General features: G+C 43.0%; 1 protein-coding gene across 1 annotated transcript in view; it reads left to right on the top strand.

The window, feature by feature from the left end:
• Positions 1-774: 774 nt before the first annotated feature.
• SLC38A10 (solute carrier family 38 member 10) overlaps positions 775-20487 on the top strand; it is an 83272-nt gene continuing 63559 nt past the window's right edge. Inside the window, exons 1-3 of the mRNA XM_020813422.3 lie at positions 775-1120; positions 7833-7950; positions 17743-17788. Of these exons, the coding sequence (XP_020669081.3) occupies positions 1016-1120; positions 7833-7950; positions 17743-17788 (269 nt within the window). The 5' untranslated portion in view covers positions 775-1015. The remainder of the gene's footprint in view (positions 1121-7832; positions 7951-17742; positions 17789-20487) is intronic.

Genomic DNA, 20487 nt, shown 5'->3' with positions numbered 1-20487 from the left:
TGGCCAGTGCGACTTAGACACTGAACGCTGTTTACCTTCCCACCGAGATGGTGCCTATTTATCTACTTGTATTTGCATGCTTTCGAACCGCTAGGTTGGCGGGAGTTGGGACAAAGCGACGGCGCTCACTCCGTCGCGTGGATTCGATCTTACGACTGCTTGGTCTTCTGACCCTGCAGCACAGGCTTCTGCGGTTTAGTGGAATTGATTTCACAGACTGGGTTTCTATATACAGTATGATAGCGCTCCGTTGCGTTGCTGGCAGCTACGTGGAAACGGGGCATTGGTTTGCCACAGTGACCCACAAGGCGTAACCCCGGTGACCCGTGTCAAGATGGTCCCTCCTCCTCCTCCTCCCCGCGATTCCACGATGACGCCGGAGTCCCCCCCCCCTCCCCGGAGGCGCAGCAACACCAGCATCGCCAGTGCAACCCAGATTTAAGACATAAGACTCCCGCAAGCGCGATCCCGGAGCTGACGTTGCAGAGTCGTAACCTGAGCGTCGCCCCCGGTTTCCACAGCAACGCCCCCCTCCTCCCCGCACTCTCGCCCTCAGGCCCCTTTCGCCCGGCGCGCCAGTTAGGAAGGGAGGAAGCAGGTGCCCCGACGGGGGTCGGGAGGGGGGGGGCAACGCGTAGAGAGCGCAACTCGCTTCCCTCTTTCGCCGCTCTAGGCCTCCCGCCCTCTGTGGTGTCGCATCCCGGAAGCGCCAACAGAGCAAAGGGGAAACGAGGAAGTGGCGGCGGCGACGTGTGCTTTGGAGCCCCGGTTTCTGGCGGGGCCCCCAAAGAGTTGGCGCTCCCGGCGGAATCGTACGCGGCCGCGATCATCCCCCCCCCTTCCTCCTTCCCTCCCTCAGCGCACGACGCAGCCCCTTCGTTCCGCCGACGTCCCATCATCCTCCCGGTCGCCCTCGAATTAGGAAGCCAAACTGTCATCCTTCTGTGCCTCGCTCCCTCCGCTCCCCGCGACCTAATCGCCCCTTCCACCTCAAAACTCCCTCCTTTTTTCGGGAATGGCTTCTGCCCCGTCTTCTGGTTCCAACTGGGGCCTAATTATGAATATCGTGAACAGCATCGTGGGGGTCAGCGTGTTAACGATGCCCTTCTGCTTTCGACAGGTTAGTTCGCCTTTGCGCGCCCGCCCCTTCTCTCTTTCTCTCTCCTGCAACAATCCTCCCCCCTTTTCCATCTCTTGTTCTCCCCAAATAGTTAGTTGGGTCTTGTGCACTGTGGCACCTGGGCAGCTTTTTCTGATCTCGCCTCCCCTCTCCTTTTCCCCCCTTCCTGCCAAGAAATCTGGATGTAGGCAAGGCATATGCTCAGGAGATGCAGCTTTCTACTTCCGAACTTGTGTTGGAAAAGTTGTATCTTTTGAATATGTGTCTGTGGTGGCATCTGTTTAAGTTTATTTAATTTTTAAAATCACCCCACTTTTCTCCTTATAAAAGGACCCAAGGTAGCTTACAGCATATAGGGTTGTAAGTCCTCTATCAGAAAGAAGATTACAGGTGACCTCCTTCATAACAGCCAAAACAGATTAGTTTTGTTTGGTCCACTGCTTAAGGAGGAAGTGGTTTCTTATGCTTTCAAATGTTTCGAAATACTGAACATTGTCCTCATAATCTTATTTCACACTCTTCCCTTCTATGGTAAGTGCTAAAGGTGATCTCAGACATTTTGCTACCCAAGGAAAACTAGAAGATAACATCCCATCCTGACCCATACCCAAAAATGTGACTAACCTGATAGACTGAACTTTTAAAACAGTGATTTTGGACACTAATGCATTTGGAAGTAGCAGACAATAGACTAATGTTTCCATTTAAGCCTTAATGGTTTATGTGAACTTTAAGAAAAGTAAGTTCCATGTCAGTTCAGATCTGCTGCCTTCCAAATACTGGCAGCTATTATATTGCAGAGGATGGTGTGTAACTTTAATAGCACTGTCCTTTTTTAACACTTAGAAGGACTCACACAATTATTTGTTTTTTACTGTACTTTATAAGTGTTTTTTAAAAAAAGAATTCTGGTTATATTGTTTATGCTCAACTTATCCTTTCTGCAGAAATGCATTGAAAAAGAATATTAGGTGATTTTAATTCTACAAGTCTTGTATCTTGGCATAGATTCTCCTACCTTGGCTTTCTGGTTATTTAAAAGTTACACGAGAAGGTGTTGTTCTATAGGCCTTAAATTTTATCTGCTGTACTAAAGGTTTATCAAACTTATATGATCTGTTGTGTAGATGCCGAAGTATCATAGGGTTGGAATACCTAGAGGAAATGAGTGTGTATTGTTTTTTTCTCTTCTGGGGAGTGACAGGGTTTTGTTTTGTTTTGGCCTTCTCTTAATGAAAGCCATGTTGCATCTCTTTTAGAATCAAGTCATATTTTTTTTCTTTCTGATTTCTTCTTCTAATTTTTCTCTTCCTGCTCCCCGGCACTGCTTCCTTGGATGTACTGGGGCCATCAGATGGTAGAGCCAAGTATAAGGCAGGTTTTGGAAACAGCATCCAGGGCTGTTTCATATGTTAAGTATCCAATAAATGCATGCCATGCGAATACAATACTGTACTCTGTAATTAGTGAAAATTGTAGACTCACTCATCTTCCCTGATTGCATGTACACTACATTTGCAAGATATAGGGACTCACAATGTGCTGCACTCCTTGCACTTTATAAGCAAAGTGTGTATTTTTGCATGGTCTAAGGGAATATTATGAGTGCATGCAATTTATAGATTTGCATTTTATTTTTAAAACCTGGCTGAGATCACAATAAGAACTGTCATGAATCAGACCAAAGATCTGCCTAGTCCAATATTATGTTTCCAACAAGTGGGACATGAGGGCAAAAGCTGTGTCTTCTAGTGGCTTTTCAGTAGCTAATACTCAATTGCACACTTGGCTGTTTCTGAAACTGGAGATTTCATAGACGGTGGCACATTCCTTTGCTGTAATGCTGATAGGTTCATGGTTTGTAAGCAGATGGCATCTGAAATCCCAGAATTGTCAGTAACTGTAGCATCCAATCTCAGTATCTACAAAGTTCCTTCTTTCCCTCACAGTATTTTTATCAAAGTTCCTTTTCTACTGGTTCTAGATACCCAATTCAGTTCTTTACGGCTAAGTTCTGGTTTCTGAATTGGTCTTAGGGTTGTAATTTCATAAGCAGTATTTGCTAGTCAGATTTTACTCTTTCTCAATGATGATCTAGTCAGTGCTTCCCAACCTTGGGTGCACAGATCTTGGACTACAGTTCCCAGAAATTCTAGCCAGCACAGCTAGTAGTGAAGGCTTCTGGGAGTTTTAGTCCAAGAACATCTGGGGACTCAAGGTTGGGAACCACTAACCTATGTCTTTTCTTGGAAGCAGAGAGTACCCTGACTTTTCCACTAGTGTTTCATTTATCAATCCCAGTCTAATATGCTGCTATTGAATGTTCTGTTCAAGATCCACTATAATCCCGTCAGCTTTCTTTGGAATAGGGTTGTGGCCCTCCATATGTTATTAAATGCCAGATCCCATTAGCTCTGACCAGCCGGGCCAATGAGGAAGTATGATGGAATTAATGGATAAGCAACATATAGGGGGCCTTTGCTCTAGGAGGTGGGATGCTCTACCCATACAGGATAATGTAGCTATATTATACTGTTTTTAGTGTTTCTTGCCTGCCAACTTTCAAGTAATCCATCTTCCAGGAACTTAAAAAATGTTGGTGAATAGCCCTTGACAGCTGGCTTCCAAATTAGACTGGGTGATATCTCTTTTACTTTCTTTGAGGCCTTATCATTTATCATCTGAGGTGTTCTCACCACATTGTCAGGGAGCTATGTTTTGTGAATGCTCATTCTTTTATCACAAAATAAGTTGCTCTCATATTTGAAGTATAATGTGGTTTCTTTATAGGTCAAAATCCTATTGCTTAGCATGGTAAATTGCAGTAGAGTAGGCCCAATGCATCAATAGGGATTGGTGAGTCAACTCTTCCATAAATTCCGTTGATTCAAATAGGCATACTTTGTTATATACTATCTAAAGTAACTTGCAGTTAAAGTAGGCCCGTTTGAATCAGTGGAACTTACAGAGGAGTTTGCTTGCGAAATTCCCACTGATTCAGTGGGGCTACTGTAGTACAATTTAATATGCTAAGCCACAGGATTTTAGTCACTGTGTACTGCAGAGGAGAGAGTGAGATTTACTACTAAAACTGCATTCTGCTTTTATTTTATTTTTTTATTGTTCAGTCATGAAATAATCTAACACCTCTGCAGCCATTATCAACTATTGAAAATTATATCTTTTTGACAAATCTATTGTCCTATAACTCCGCAGTCTTCTGAAGAAAAGAAAATAATGGTGATTGTAAGCAGATTTGCTGTTGGTTCATGATGAATGATCCCACAAAAAGTTAAAATTGCTCTATGATGCATTGATCAGGAACAATGTATAGCCTACAATAAATGATGTTTAGAAAACTGGAAAGGTAGCCCCCCAATTCTACTTGGGTTGCTGGGGTGTGCTCCTAATTGAGTGTACATAGAGGAACAGTTTTAACAGGTAAGAGCTTTTTGTGGTGAGACAAGCTAAATTTATTTGCTAAAACTGTTAAGCAAATTGATAACCTGATATTGCTTTAAAAATGTAAATACAGGCGTACCTCAGTTTACGAATTTAATGCATTCTTTAAACGTTATGTAATGTGAAAAATTTGTAAACCAAAATGCGGTTTGCCATAGGAACGGGGACGGCGCTATAAACCTCCAGGAACAATGCATCCTGGGGAAACTTGCTTCGTGTTGCGAAAAAAATTGTAAACCGAGGAATTATTTTCAATTGATTTTCCTTCGTAAAGCGAAAATTACGTTAACCAAGGCGTTCGTAAACCGAGGTACTACTGTATACATATACACAGAGGCATACTGTACGCTGACACACAATGTCCTTTTGGAGGGGGAATTTTCCAGGCAATTAAAATCTTTGAATCAGAAGGTTTCAGCCAATCAAGATATTCAGCTGTTGGTTTGTTCCATCTTTTTCCCAACAGATGGCATTAGCATGTTGCAAAGCAAAACACTTGAGTCATGTAAGCTGGTCCGTTAACAGATGGCACCATGATGTAGATATATTTTTTCACATGTAGATAGATCTGCATCAGAGTATTCTTGCTGGAATATTTGACTTGTCAAATGATAAACACTGCTTTTTTAGTCTGAGTAGCTGCAGACTCAGCTGTTGAAGGGCTTGCTGTCTTTGGCTTTAACCTTGGATTGATTTGGGAACAGAGTGCCTGTTGCTATAAGTCCGCTATCTATCCCCAGGATCAGCCGTTTGTTTGACTATGGGGCATGTTATGCAATGTTTGAAGACAAATGTTGGACTGGGATCATGATGCCTTCCTTTGGACCTCTATCTTTGCCATCATTCATTGGTTTTATATATTTCCTGTTGAGGAGAGAAAAATTAGTTTCTAGTTCTGTAGGACAATGATTTTAGTGTTTTTAAGGAGGCAAACAGTCCTTTGCACTGACATAAGTCTTCCTTGGCCCTTCGAAGCTAAGAAACAAAACCCTTACATGTTGTTATGAACTTTTTTGAATATATAGGAACTATCAGTCCTTTGCATATCTGCTTAAAATGAAGTTCCAGTATGCTTAGAGCAGAGTTAGGCAACATTATGTTCATGGACAACCCGTTCCAGAATTCCCCCAGCCAGTATGGCCATGCTGGGGGGGGGGGATTCTGGGAGTTATAATATAAAGTTTCCTAGCAGATAGTGGGGTTTAATGCTAGGTAACCCTAAAATTCTCATGCATTTCAGTATCCATACTGTAGGTTAGAATCAGGGTGGATTTGATTCAAATCAGATTGACCCAAATCATGATTAAAATGAAAACAAATCAGGTGTTTTGATAATTTAAATAAAAAAACATTTTTAAAAATTTAAATAGTGATTTATATAGTGATTTAAATCAATTTGATTTTTTTAAAAAATATCTCTGATCTTTATCCACCCTGGTTAGAATTAACAAACAAGATAGTGATAAGCAGTCTGAAAGGGAAAATAGAAATATAAGCAACAGGGAAGTAAAATATAAATGTAAACAGCATCAAGAAAAATGCAGTTGCAAACAGCGTGAAGCAATAATAAGTCTGAAAAGAAAAAGGATTCTGAAGATTAGGAAGACTCAGTTTAAAATTAAGCTAGCCACGAATGTAGAGAAAATAAATGTATTATTATATTAAGGGAATATTACTGCCATGTAGTGCATCAAGGACCTCATGGAGAGAAGAGAGAATGAGATCACACATTGCAGGTGAGCATAGGGGAAGATTTGTTCGTATCATTGTCTCCTTTGGGAACATTTACCTTCCTAATGCGTGTGGCAGGTTCTATTTCTGATATTGTTGTGGCAGGCAGCATTTCATGACACTTGCCTCTGAACTGGTGATAGAGACAAATGCCCCCATTGGTAAAGCAACAAAACAAAATAGAACAGCATGTACTGGTTATGGGTCACCCAGAGGTATAGTTGATTCCCCACCCCCAGTTCTGGACTTAACAGGAGGTGGACTGCTGGTAGCAATTAAGTCTCTGTGGCTGTGAAAATGCTTACCACCAATGATGTGTGGTTGTGCACAGGAACATCTGGTTGCTGATGCTTTGCCAGTGTACAACAGTACTTGTTAACAGATACTGCTAATAGATGCTATGGCACTTGGTTGCATGAATGGATAGCAGAGTACAGGAGTAGGCAAGTACCTCCTATAAGACTTCTGCCTGTCCAAGGTTGTGCGTCATTTTTTCGTATCAGCAGGCCCTGTGGGGTAAGGGGTTCTCCACCCTGTTTTGCCTGTTCTACCACATATTCTGGAAACGGTTACAGCACGCTTCATTTTGTGCAAAAAGTGTTCTGTGGCAGTTGTTTCCGAAGGGACTTGATAGGACTCTGGAGATCATGTTAGTTGTTTCCAACTCCACAGGTGCCAACTGATGTCAAGAAAGCTTCCCTTGAGGAAAAAGTCCTTCACAGCATTTGGGTCAAAAGGCCTCTCAAAATAGGCCATTGGTTTGTTATGCGCACAGTTGCCAGAAGCTCCACAGCTACAACTCTTTCGACTCATGGAGAACAAATAGCAGCTGCGATTAAAATTTAGCACCACTTGTTCCTGCCCAGAGTCACACATTGTTTTCATAAATGCTCAGCCATTCATGTCCTCTCTCCTCCCCCTCCTTCCCCCAAACTCCTTCCGCTTCCTCTACAGAGATGTTCAGAGCGTTGAGCCAGCACAATGCTTTTGAGACAGGTAGCTAACAGGGTAATTTATGTTTGTGTCATCCGTGGGTAGAACAGCCAGTAAGGCTTCCGCTGAAGAGTTCAAACTCCTGGATCAACAGCATGCTAACTTGTTTAACATGAATCTGGTAGGAGCTAGAGACAGATCACTGTTCTGGAAGGTGCCCAGAAAATGTCACAACACCAGGGCGTGGAGGATTCTTTGCTTCCACACATTGTTATGGCTTTCTTTTCCAAGCAAGAAAGGACTGCAACCAAGCCATCTACCAAACAGGTGGCAGGTCCCTCACTCACTGTGCGTGTATGTGTGAGAATAAAATTGAACTCATACGTCACATTTTAGCTGACTGCTGTTCAGGGGCATGGGATCTCCCTTTACAGGCAAGCGTGTGGCTGCAAATGTCCTAGGCAGCCTCTAGGTGATTTGGAACAGCAATAAGAATGCATGAAATAAGAATCGAACAGGAGAGGGGGGGGTGTTGAATGTTTATTATTTATCCAGCGTTTTGTTGTATCCCTTCCCTCCTTTCTAGTGTGGCATCTTTCTGGGAGCCCTGCTGCTTGTTTTCTGCTCCTGGATGACTCATCAGTCCTGTATGTTCCTGGTGAAATCAGCCAATCTCAGCAAGCGCAGGACCTACCCTGGGCTAGGTGAGCATGGTCAGCTGGGGGTGCGGTGGGGGGTTATGCTGTGCTTTTACTCCGTTTCCGAATTTACAGCTCTCATACTGGTGTGGCTAAATTATTCAGAGCACTGTGGGAATGGTTCTCCCCCATAGACTCATTTCTTTCCTCCTTATGTGTAACAGCTGGCTGTAGCACAATGATTTAACTCTTTGAAGAGGACATGGAAGAACTGCTTTGACTGCGCAAGCCAGAGAGAGAAGAGAACAACCCAAACAAAAGCTCATAGGAAGAGAGCTGGCATAATGGGTATCTGCTGTAAACGGTTGGGCTCAGCCCCAAACCCACTCACTTTCCCCACCCAGCGTGCTGCTGTGAGGACATTGGGTTCTGCCAGTAGAAAGCCTGGCATGGACTATGGGCTCCTTGAATTGTGTGTTTGCGGCAGCACAAGGGGGAGGTCAGGAGAAACTGTGTACAAAGTTTTCAAGCAGCCAAGAAAACCGAAACATCTGCAAGATTCATGTGTGGGTTTTTGGCAAGGCCTGGCGGCCCTCTTCCTCATAGTTTGTCTGCTGTGCTTTGGCGCCTGGATCACCATCTATTTTTGACCTTTCTTCCAATTCCCAAGGATTCGGGTGGGGGGAGAGATGCGTGGTCCAGGCTGAGGGTTTGCGCCTTTTTCATTGGTATGCAATTGTCCTGTTGCTGGAAAACGAGCTGTGTGTAATAGCCCCCTCTTGGGCTTTCTTTTAAGCTGCTGCCATCGCTCCAGAAACAGAAACTCTACCGTACCCCTTTTGAGCCTGGTGGTTCCAGAGGTGGGAGTGATCCCTTGAGGAGGCGGAGGTGAAAGATTCTCATGGCAGGACATGCTGTTTTCTGCCCTCCCACAACCATAAGCCCATCTTGTATTTCCTGAGTTGCCTCTTGGGGAGTCAGAGTGGGGAATTGGCTGGTCTCTCTGCCTGCAAAAGATTTAAAGAAATGTGCAGTCTCCTTAGTGACTGCTGACAGATGGATACCCTCAGTTCCTCTGTTGCCTGAGGCTCCCTCATTTAGCTGCATAGCACAGCCACTGCAAAATATGTCTGTTGGCAACAACAAAAATTAGAAAACTCCTGTGGTCCTGAAGGTTAAACCTCTGTTACAAAAGATATGCTTTTAGTGTAACTGTTCCCTTTTTGGGGGTGGGAGGAGAGGAAGAGAGAGCCGAATATAGCTCATTCTCCCCAATGCCAGATGCCCATCGTCCTTGATTTCCCCTTTTGTGTTACAATAAGTCTTTGTACACTCCTCCTCTTTTGCCTGAATACATTGAGTCCTGTTCACCTTGGAGTGTCTCCCAGGAAGAAGAGGTCCTCTTTACTCTAAAACTAAGCAGCTTAGATACACAGAAGGAGCCAGTCAAGGCTTCCAAACTTCCTGGCACACAAACACTGGTGCAAAAAGGAAAGGCTTCCCTTTCTGCCTGTCTTTGCCCTGGGAGAGGTGCCATCCACCCGAGAGTGCATGGGAAAAGGCACCCTCAGCCCCAGCAAAATCGACGCTGCTACAGTCCTCCTAATGCATCAAGGTTGAGTTGCTACACACAGCAGCCTTTGTTGTGTGCTTTCTTCTACACCGGTCCAGCTGCAAGATATCCTGGCAGCACCCACGTTGATTCTGTGGGAGCCTTTGGCGGCTTGGAAGGATGCAGGAAAGTTTTACAAATTAACTTGATCTAAGCAGTGTCTTCCGGAAGAACATTCAAAGCTTTGGCTGCAGGCACCAAAGTGGCAGGGAAACAATGGAACCGAACACCTCTAAATGTGATTTGGAAGAGAGAATGGTGGGAAGAGGAATGCTTGATGTGTATGGAGTCCAGCAAATCAATAATGTTTGTCGCTTGGAAACAAAACAGTAGCAGTTTTATTGCTGTTGTTTTAAAATTATGTACTCTGTTCATGGCTGTACCTTTCCTCAGATTTTATTTTATTTTTTTATGTATTTATTTATTTATTCGATTTTTACCCCGCCCCGCTAGACAACATCTACTTTTGATGGGAGGTTTTAAAGCAACATAGTTCCTTAATTCAGAATTGCCTGTGTATTTTTTCAGGCATCAGTGTAGAGATAATTCCAAGGGAAGGACTTAAACCTTTTCACTTTATCGCTTTGTGATATTCTTCTCTGTAAGCGAATAGTTGGAAATACTTGCTCGTGAATAGCTCGTGCAGACATATTAATAGGTTGATGACATTCTGCAGTGATGCAAAAGAGCTTACCTAGACTGTCTATGCTTGTGTACCATTAGAGTTCTGAAGTTGGGAGGAATGCTTACTTAACAGTGTCATGTAGCTTCCAAGCTGTAATTCATATACAGCAAAAGCAGCTCTTTACTCTGGTAGAAAAAGACTGGGTAGTGTCTTTACTGTTATTATTCTGGCACACTAAAGCCTTGTTCAGGATCATGGGTGAAAATCATCCTACCCGTCATGCAATAGGTGTGAAAGTGACTAAGGTGTTCTTGAAACTGAGATGTGGTTTTATGTTCTGGTTTCATTTCTGTACACATTGAGGCACATCCATGATCCATGTCTTCAAAAGTAGTGCAAAAGGCAACCACTGACATTTTCACAAACAACAAAAGAGAGGATAAATCTGTATCTGTTGATGGGAATTCATAAGTTTGCATTTTTTCATGCCAATATATAAATAAAAATCCTTGCATGTAGAAAACTGGCAAATGGGAAGGCTAGGGTTGACTAGAATCTCCCTTCCAGATGTGATGGTTTCCTATATGATAGAAGCCTTTTGCCTGGATAACTGGTCATATGATGGCCCAGCTGCTGGTTGTGGTGTTACTGCTAAGGCTCAATTTTTGTGAAGAAAAGTCACATTAGACAGCATGGTGGATTTGATTTAAGTCACACTGATTTTAAAACCAATTTAAATTTTGAAAAGCAGGTGTTTTTTATGATTTGAACTTTAAAAATCATTTTCTAAATTTAAATCATTTGTGGTTTAAATTGTGATTTAAATCAATTTGATTTTTTAAAATCATTTACAGTATTTTTATCCACCCTGCTAGAAACTGGGACTGGCTGTTCATGATCAGTTGACAATTTCACTGAACCTGTGGAAAGTGGAGAATATCATTTTGGATGTTAACTACTCCAAGTGTGTAAAATTAATTGCATACCTTTGAATGAACAACATCATTTATAGGGACTTGATTTATCTGGTTCCCTTGCATAATCTGTCTACTCCTTTCCTTGTTTCAGAATGTCCTGCTGGGTAATACCTTAAACACATACCATGGTCATGCTAGGAAGTACAATAGAGAGTCCTTAGAAGTACAGTAGTTTTCTATTCCCTTCTTCTGGGGGCATTCTGGGACTGCAGCTTGCTCAAGGCTACACAGGCTGGCTCTTCTATTGGGAGGAAAAGTGAGAACTGAGTTCCCAACCTCTGGGACTGCAACTCTCTGAGATATCCAGCCCGCTAGGAACTAATGCCATTGTTTAAAAGTTCATCTTTTTGTGGTCATTGCTGACCATTATGAGAGCTGGTTTGGTTTAGTGACTGCAACAGTGGCCTTGGGTCTAGAGGACTAGAGTCCAACTTTGAGCTTTGCATGGAACTTATTTGTAGCTTTGGTCATGCCACTGTTGCAAGGTCTTCATTCCTCAGTTGCAAGCTATGAATAAGAGTCTTTCTCTAGCAAGCTGTTATGTGGAAGATTATGAATTACAGTGGTGCCTCGATTTATGACCATAATCCGTTCCAGAAGATGAGCATAACTCGAAATGGTTGTAAGTCGAAGCACCATTTTCCATAGGAATACATTGAAACCCCATTAATCCATTCCGGCTGGGGGGGAAAATGCCAAAAAATGTAAAATTAAAACACACACAGACACACACACACAGAGACAGACACAGACCCAGACCCAGTGGACCACCATGAGGCTGAGGAATAAAAAAAACACACACAGAGGCAGCCCCAGTGGAACGCCATGGGGCTTGGGGAAAAGCACAACCCCCCATACACAGCCAGCCCGAACACAATGGGGCTGGGGGGGAAAACACAAAAAACATCACAGCACAGAAACATACCCCCTCCCCCCCAAAAAAAACCCCAAACCCACCCTGCAGAAGCAAAAAACAGCACCAGACAGAAGCCTCCTCCGACCAGGCCCTCTAACCGTTGGGGCGAAAGAGCTACAAAGCAGCAGCCTCTTTGCCTACCAACGGTTAGCAAATTTGAATTCCCCACCTTTTTTCCCTGCCTTTTTCCTGTCACAGCTCGAAGCTCCAGCTGCAAGTTGAAGCAAAATTTTGCAGCTGGAGCTGGTCGCAACTTGAGATGGTCGTAAGTCGAGGCACCACCGTACTTGATATACTGTAGGCATCCTTCAGTCTCAAGAGACTATGGTATCGTGCTCTGTATGGAGGTCTTGGAACAGTGTCTTGTGTGGCTGAGAAGGCCAATTCGAGAGTGACAATCCCTTCCACACTGGAGACAAATCCAATCTGTCCCCTGTCCAGCTCCCTGGTTTTGCTTGTTTCGGGACTGCCTCTTTGCCTCGGTCTGCTGTACAAGTGTCTCTTCAAATTGGGAGAGGCCATGATGCACCGCCTGCCTCCAAGCTGAACGCTCAGACGTCAAGGTTTCCCATCTGTTGAGGTCCATTCCTAAGGCCTTCAGATCCCGCTTGCAAATGTCCTTGTAACGCAGCTGTGGTCTCCCTTGGGGGCGGCTTCCCTGCACTAATTCTCCATACAGGAGATCTTTTGGAATCCGACCATCAGCCATTCTCACGACGTGCCCAAGCCAACATAGACGGCGCTGTTTCAATATTGTATACATGCTGAAAATTCCAGCTCGTTCTAGGACTACTCTATTTGGAACTTTGTCCTGCCAGGTGATACCAAAAATGCGTCGGAGACAACGCATATGGAAGGTGTTCAGCTTCCTCTCCTGCCGTGCACAAAGGGTCCAGGACTCGCTGCAGTATAGGAGTGTGCTCAGGACACAGGCTCTATAGACCTGGATTTTGGTGTGTGCCATCAACTTCTTATTAAGCCATACTCTCTTTGTGAGTCTAGAGAACATGGTAGCTGCTTTCCCAATGCGTTTATCCAGCTCGACATCTAGGGAGAGAGTGTCAGAGATTGTTGAGCCAAGGTACACAAATTCATGAACAACCTCCAGTTCTTGCATGGAGATAGTAATAGAGGGAGGTGAGTCCACGCCCTGGCACATGACTTGTGTTTTCTTCAGGCTGATAGTTAGTCCAAAGTCTTGGCAGGCCTTGCTAAAATGATTTATGAGTTGGAGGTCTTCAGCAGAGTGGGCAACAATGGCTGCATCGTCAGCAAAGAGGAAGTCCCGCATGCATTTCATTAGGACTTTGGTCTTCGCTCTCAATCTAGTGAGATTAAAGAGCTTTCCATCTGATCTAGTCCGGAGATAGACACCTTCTGTTGCAGTTCCAAAGGCCTGCTTCAGCATGACAGCAAAGAAGATCCCAAACAGGGTTGGCGCAAGGACACAGCCTTGTTTTACTCCGCTTCGGATGTCAAAGGGATCTGATGTTGAGCCATCAAAAACTACAGTGCCCTTCATTTCCTCATGAAAGGACCTGATGATATTAAGGAGTTGAGGTGGACATCCAATCTTGGGAAGTATTTTAAAAAGTCCGTCCCTGCTAACCAAGTCAAAGGCCTTTGTGAGATCTATGAAGGCCACAAAGAGTGGCTGTTGTTGTTCCCTGCATTTCTCCTGCAGCTGTCGGAGGGAGAATACCATGTCAGTGGTGGATCTGTTAGCTCGAAAACCACACTGTGATTCTGGATACACTCTGTCTGCAAGCACCTGAAGTCTCTTCAGCACAACACGGGCCAGCAGCTTCCCTACAACGCTGAGAAGAGAGATACCATGGTAGTTATTGCAGTCGCCCCTGTCGCCTTTGTTCTTATACAATGTGACGATGTTTGCGTCCTTCATGTCCTATGGTACTCCACCTTCTCTCCAGCAAAGAGAAAAGAGTTCATACAGCTCAGTGGTGATGATCTCTTTACAACACTTCAAAACTTCAACGGGGATGTTGTCCTTTCCAGGTGCCTTGCCAGAGGCAAGGGAATCCAAGGGTGCTTTTATTTCTGCTAAAGTTGGTTCACTGTCCAGCTCTTCCAAAAGAGGCAGGCACTCAATGTTATTTAGTGCCTCTTCCGTTACTACATTCTCTTTAGAATATAGCTCAGAGTAGTGCTGCACCCAGCGTTCCATCTGCTGTGCTCGGTCCTGGATGATCACGCCTGTAGTAGACTTCAAGGGAGCAGATTTCTTCTGTATTGGACCCAAAGCCTGCTTGATACCATCATACATTCCCTTGATGTTACCTGTGTCCGCTGCTACCCTTTTGATATACTAAAGGGCTGTGTAAATATTTTGCAGCAATAATATATAATATAAAGGGATTCTTTTACTTTTTCTTTAGCTGCCCTTTCACTCCCAGGCTTGCAGTTTTAATTTTAACAGCTTGCACTTTTAATACTGTACTGATTAGCCAGGCACCACATTCAAAGTTTATGTAAAATCCTAAGACCTTGCTCTTTTCAACCACTTTCCCCTCTATATGGGCAGAATATTGGCCAGAATTCTTCTGCTTACCCAGAACCACCACTTTCACACTGCTTCATTTTCAGTCTCACTCACTCACTCACTCACTCACTCACTCACTCACTCACTCACTCACTCACTCACTCACTCACCCCTTCTCCTGTTTGAGTTTGCTTTCTGAGGGGGGGGGGTGTTATTGTGTTACATGCTGCTTTCTTCCCCTGCTGTTACATAGTCTGTCAGTTGTCTTCAGACACTGATGAGATGCCAAATTAAAATCTGGAATGCTGATGTCCTAGATGTGCACAGATGAATGAGCTTCATTTACTAACTTGTATTTACAGCCTGTTTCATCGACGAGAATTAAGCCAGGTAACAGCTCTTTCATTCCTTATTGCAGAAGAACTCATTTGTTCCTTTGTATCAGGGAAGCTGAGAGAACTGGTTCATGTGCAGAAATAACTGCTCCCAAACGCAAACTTTTCATGTAAGCATTTTAGTGCCAGAGGATCCTTGAGGCCATGTCACAGTGGCAGCTTCGTGGTTTCTAGCATTCCTTTTTAATGCAAGTAGCTACCGTGATCTGCAAGGACCTCCCTTAATTTTACACTCAAGCATGAAAACCAGCTGTTTGTACAACTGTTTACTGTATTTTCATAAATTGTCCAGGTTAGATGTTTGGACTGAAAACCATATCTCACTGTGTATTGTGTGTTCAGCAGCATCTACTGAATTGCCGGTTGGGCTGGGATTTGAACCATAAACTCCTCAAACTTTCTTTAGGTTTTTACTGCTCTCTAAGGATCATGTACATTGAGCATGAAGTGAGTGATTGGTTACATCTGCTAATTTTGGGGAGGAAAGTTGGGCACATATTTTGGAGGAGGTATTTGGTTGCTCTAGTGCAATGGTTCTTAACCTTTGTTACTCGGATGTTTTTGAACTGCAGCTCCCAGAAACCCCAGCCAGCACAGTTGGTGGTGAAGGCTTCTGGGAGTTGCAGTCCAAAACTCCTGAGTAACCCAAGGTTAAGAACCAGTGCTCTAGTGCTCCTTAGGTCATTCCATAAAAGGTGGAAGGAGCACAAGTCAACAGAAGATGCTCAGGCCTCCAGGTTACTTGTACAGTACATGTTAGGTTTTATACTTGACCTTCATTTAAGGCCTCAAAAATTAACCCTGAAGCAGATTCTCACTTATGAATTGAGATATCATCTCAGAGAGTGGCTACTCTAATGGGGCAGTGTAGATATGGAAATAAATAAATGCAGCCCCACCTGTCTGTCTCTCAGTATACAGTAGGTAGTTAAAAGCTCCTCCTAAGGCTTGCTTTTGTCTCCTGGTGTACCTCTTGGTTCTCATGACTTATTTACCCTCTGCCTTATCTGCCTTGGAGGTACATAAGTAATTGTGCTCCATTCCAAAACGTATTTGTACGTACGTGTGCACACATAGGCACACCACTTTTTAAAGCAAAGGAATGTAAGCAGTTGGAAACTACTGTGGAAAAAGACATTTGCAAGCACTTTCCTCAGACCTGGCCAGAGGATTTAGGCAATGGAAACTAGAGCATAATAGCAGTTGGAGGTGGAAGTGTAGACACCTTGGTAACAGAGCCTCTTGCTCTCATAGCCTGGTGATTGCCACCCAGCCTATCCCTCATATCTAAGTTAGATTACTAACTCGTGGGTGTGTTTTAGTGAATCTTCTTTTTTTCTTTCCACTGCCTCTTACTCCAGTTGTCCTGGAACCTGAAGGTACCTTTGTAATTGGGTGCCTGCAAGGACAGCTATATTTTGGGTTTTTTAAATTTGTATTGAATTACATTTCTAAAAACATACTGATTTTAAATTGAAAATCAGTAGTTTAAAAAAAAGCACATAGATCAAGAAATTCCATTTTTGGAGGAATGTTGTCCTTTGCCCTTTCTTTGTAGATGGACATGCCCCCGTTCTTGTTGTCTTCATGCCTTCTTTTGTTGCATTCCTGCATTGGTGTGACTGATTCTTCTCCTTTAAGCAGAGATTTCACCCAGAGAATGTGAACATTGTGCAAACCGAGGGTTGAAAGCCAGTTGCCCTCTGTAAACATTTCGCATGAATGTGGCATTAGTAACAGGCTTGGTTAAAAAGGTTCTCTCTCAGAACTAGAGGTGGTAATTTTCCCCTTATTCCCGTAGTAAAATGCCTTTTGAAAACACAGCACAGAGTTTTCCGGAGAAGCAGTGATTTCAAGGATGCTGATTGCTTTGTGCTGCAAGCGTTGACCAGTGTATGGAATGAAAAAAAAAAAGAAACAAGTATCTTGGTCAAATCTCTTTGGTGTGGGTTGTGAATCATAGATATTTTCGGGGTGGCTGAACATTCTGCTCACCATTTCAATCCGCCCATCACCAACACAAAGTGGTTCAGTCATAATTGGGAAGGAAGGAATAAAAATGGGAACTTGATTGAAAGTTTGCACTACAGTAAGTTTTTGCCACACAGTCTCTTATGCTCAGATTTTTTTTCCTATGCTGACTTTTTTGTTTCTTTTAATGGTTGCCATGTGTAGCTCCTGGTTAGTGCTGTTGAGCCGTTGGGAAGGAGGGAGTGCAAAAGGAAGAACCTGTTTTGAATCTTTTGCCTTAATTCATTTTTATTTGGCTTCTGATGTGTGAATAGTATGCCATATTTAGAAAAGTCCAAGATCTGGTGCTGGGGTGAAAGAAAACCAAATCTGAAAGACTATGGAATGCCCTCCTGACTGAGATTCGTCTGGTGCCGATGCTGATGACATTTCAGCGCCAGGTCAAAACCTTCCTGTTCCAGAAGGCTTTTAATTGAAATAATATTAGCTGTGGGTCCGATGGCAATTTTTATATATGTTTTAATTGTATTTTAATTGTTCTAAATTTTATTGTATTTTAAATGTTATAAGCCGCCCAGAGACCTTTGGGTAGTGTGGGCGGCATATTAAATGAATGAATGAATGAATGAATGAATGAATGAATGAATGAATGAATGAATGAATGAATGAATGAATGAATAAATAAATAAATAAATAAATAAATAAATAAATAAATAAATAAATAAAATTAGCAAACTCCTGCTTTCTCCATTGCCTCTGGTGTCTGATACTCTTTTTTTTAAATTACCTGCAGAGTTTTGAACATACGTACGTTTCAATAATTGTGGTGTTACATTTGTGTTTCCTCCTCTTTTTTTTTTAGCCTTCCACGCTTATGGAAAATCTGGGAAAATGCTGGTGGAAACCAGGTAACTCTCTCTCTCTCTCTCTCTCAAATATTTTTATCCCACCTTTCTCCTTAAAAATAACTCAAAGTGCATCACTTTAATATTCTAAACTGTTTGTTCATAGTTTTAAATAAGTTATTTTGACCTTTTCAGATTTGGTGTTCTGTCTCTACTGTCATGTCCTATTTCTGGGCTAATCACAATCTTTCTCCCAGGGAAGTTTACAGTGCGACTCACATGTGTTCGACCTGGGATGGCAGACCTTTGTCCCTCTAGATGTGTGGAGGTACAAGTTCTGTAGTCCTCCACTATTGGCCATGCTGACTGTGGCTTCTTGAAATTTAGTCAAAAACATGGAGGGCCACGTGTCACCCCTCCCCTTCTGCAGAATAGTATGAAGCCTCCATGTTTGATGCACATTCGCAGCTACAGCTCCCTCTTTTAAAAGCCCAGTGCTTTGGACCCTGTATCAGTGAGTGCTTTGTTAGCCTTCAGAGCTGTACCACTGTGCTGTTTATTTAGGCAGACAACTGCTTTCACTGAACCAGATCCTGGCCTTGTACATGCACTTCTTATTATTTGACTAGGCAATCTGATATGTATATAGCTCCTCGATCACATTGTTGTGGCAAGACCCTATATAATTAGAAGGGCCCCTGATGTTTTGCTTTCAGCTTCTCACATAGATTTTCTTGGTTAAGATGGCTGCTTGGATGACGAGTCCCACCATTTCCAAGCTGGAAGTGATGGGATTCCATTTGGAAGGTTTGGGATTCATTTCCCTTCCCTACTCCTCGGGCTCATTACAGGTCAGGCAGGGGAGGCCTGTTCATTGTTCCCACTTCAGTCTCTGCAGAGATCAGTACATATTTCAGTACTGGCTTTTTATCCTGTCTCCAATGGTTCCCACCTCCATAAAGCAAGAACTACGTGAGCAATTTTCCAGCAATAATAATAGCATGGTGCTTCTGTCATCATTTGAAATCCTTTACTTCCTTTCACTGTAACCTTTCTTTTATAAACAAAAATATGGCTTGCCTTATCTTACTCTGGTTTGTCCAGTGATTGAATTATAGAAAAGCAACCTAGGGCAGCTTTTTCTTTGCCTCCTCTTCTCCTGCATCTACGGTGGTTGTGCATCCCTCTCACAGTAAGACAAGGAAATCTGCATCTAAATGTAGCCTGTAATTTGAATATCAATAGCATCACAGGGTTGCTTTCTGTGATGGAGGTTCTCAAACTGTAATCTGTGGTGAGCTAACTAGTGGTGTGATCCTGGCTCCCTCTCTTACTCTCAGATGTAAACTAGGTTGTGAACAGGGGCTGGACTCAATGATCTATAGGCTCCCTTCCAGCTCTGCAGGTCTGAGGTGGTGGTGATGATTAAATACCTTAAAATATATTCAGTGCTTCTTTGCTGTTACTGTGCCATATAATTGCTCTGGAGATATGATATGGTCAGAAATGGGAGAGGAAATAGTCTGTGAAAGGGAATGGCACACAGGTTCCCAGGATGATCTCTTAATTAAAATGTTGTCCATCTTCCTAGGAGGGTTAAGGCACATCCCACTCTCTATTAAGCATGCATAGGCTTCAAGCTTGTTTCTTCCCCTCTCATCCCAGCTATGTGTGATGGAATACCATTGACTATTCCAAGTTTCCCTATTTTTTATTCCCTGTGGTCCATATATGTATCTTTTTAAAAATATATATTCCCAAAGTAGAGCTTCCTTTCTTGGCTGTGGGAAAGCCATTAAATTAACATGTGTGCACTTGAAGACTTTCACCTTTCCTAGCTGTATGGTTTCTAGAGTATCCCTTTTATTAAAGTACCATAAAACAGCAGCCACACACCTCCACTAGATGTTTTGTGTGTGTGTGTGTGTGTGTGTGTGTGTGTGTGTGTGTGTGTGTGTGTGTGTATGTATGTATGTATGTATGTATGTATGTAACACTTTTCCCACCACCATTTTAGAACATTTATTTAAAAATCAAAGGGGAAGCAAATTGTGCCATTTTCAGAATCTGTTTCAGAAGTACTGTAAGATGACTACCAAGAGTGAGTGCTATCATCATTTATGGTGTTTCTCTGCATGTTCTTCAGTCCTTTGTTTGGGTGTGGAAAATGTTTCAGTGCTCACAGTATAGTGAAATGGAACTACAGTGGTGTCCCACAAGACAATGTTAATTCGTTCCGCGAAAATCGCTGTTTTCTGAAAACATTGTCTGGCGAAATGCAGTTTCCCATTGGAATGCATTGAAATCCATTTAATGCGTTCCAATGGGGAAAAATTGTCGTTTTGCGAAAATCACCCGTAGGAAAACCGTTTTGCGAAGCACAGATCAGCTGTCAAAATTGCTGTCTTACAAAAAATGGCCCCAAAAACACTCATTTTGCGAGTCACAGACCAGCTGTCAAAATCAGTCTTATGAAAAAGGTCCTGAAAAAAAAACTGTCTTGCGAGGCACAGACCGAAACATCGTCCAGCGAAAATCGCCCATAGGAAGCGCTATAGCGATCACAAAAACTCATCGTCTAGCGAATTAAGCGTTTTGTGAGGTAATCATCTAGCGGGGCACCACTCTATTTGAGCTTCACCTGAACTAGTAATCAAAACGTACCAAATGTCACTGAATTTAGGAAGTGCTTGTTTCCAAGCTTCTAACAGGAGAGAGAGGAAATGCAGCACAGACAGTATACTCTGCTGTGTGCCCTGTGC

This window comes from Pogona vitticeps, chromosome 2, assembly GCF_051106095.1.
Source record: "Pogona vitticeps strain Pit_001003342236 chromosome 2, PviZW2.1, whole genome shotgun sequence".
In the NCBI taxonomy this organism is placed as follows: domain Eukaryota; kingdom Metazoa; phylum Chordata; class Lepidosauria; order Squamata; family Agamidae; genus Pogona; species Pogona vitticeps.
This window is presented reverse-complemented; position numbering and strand designations above follow the sequence as displayed.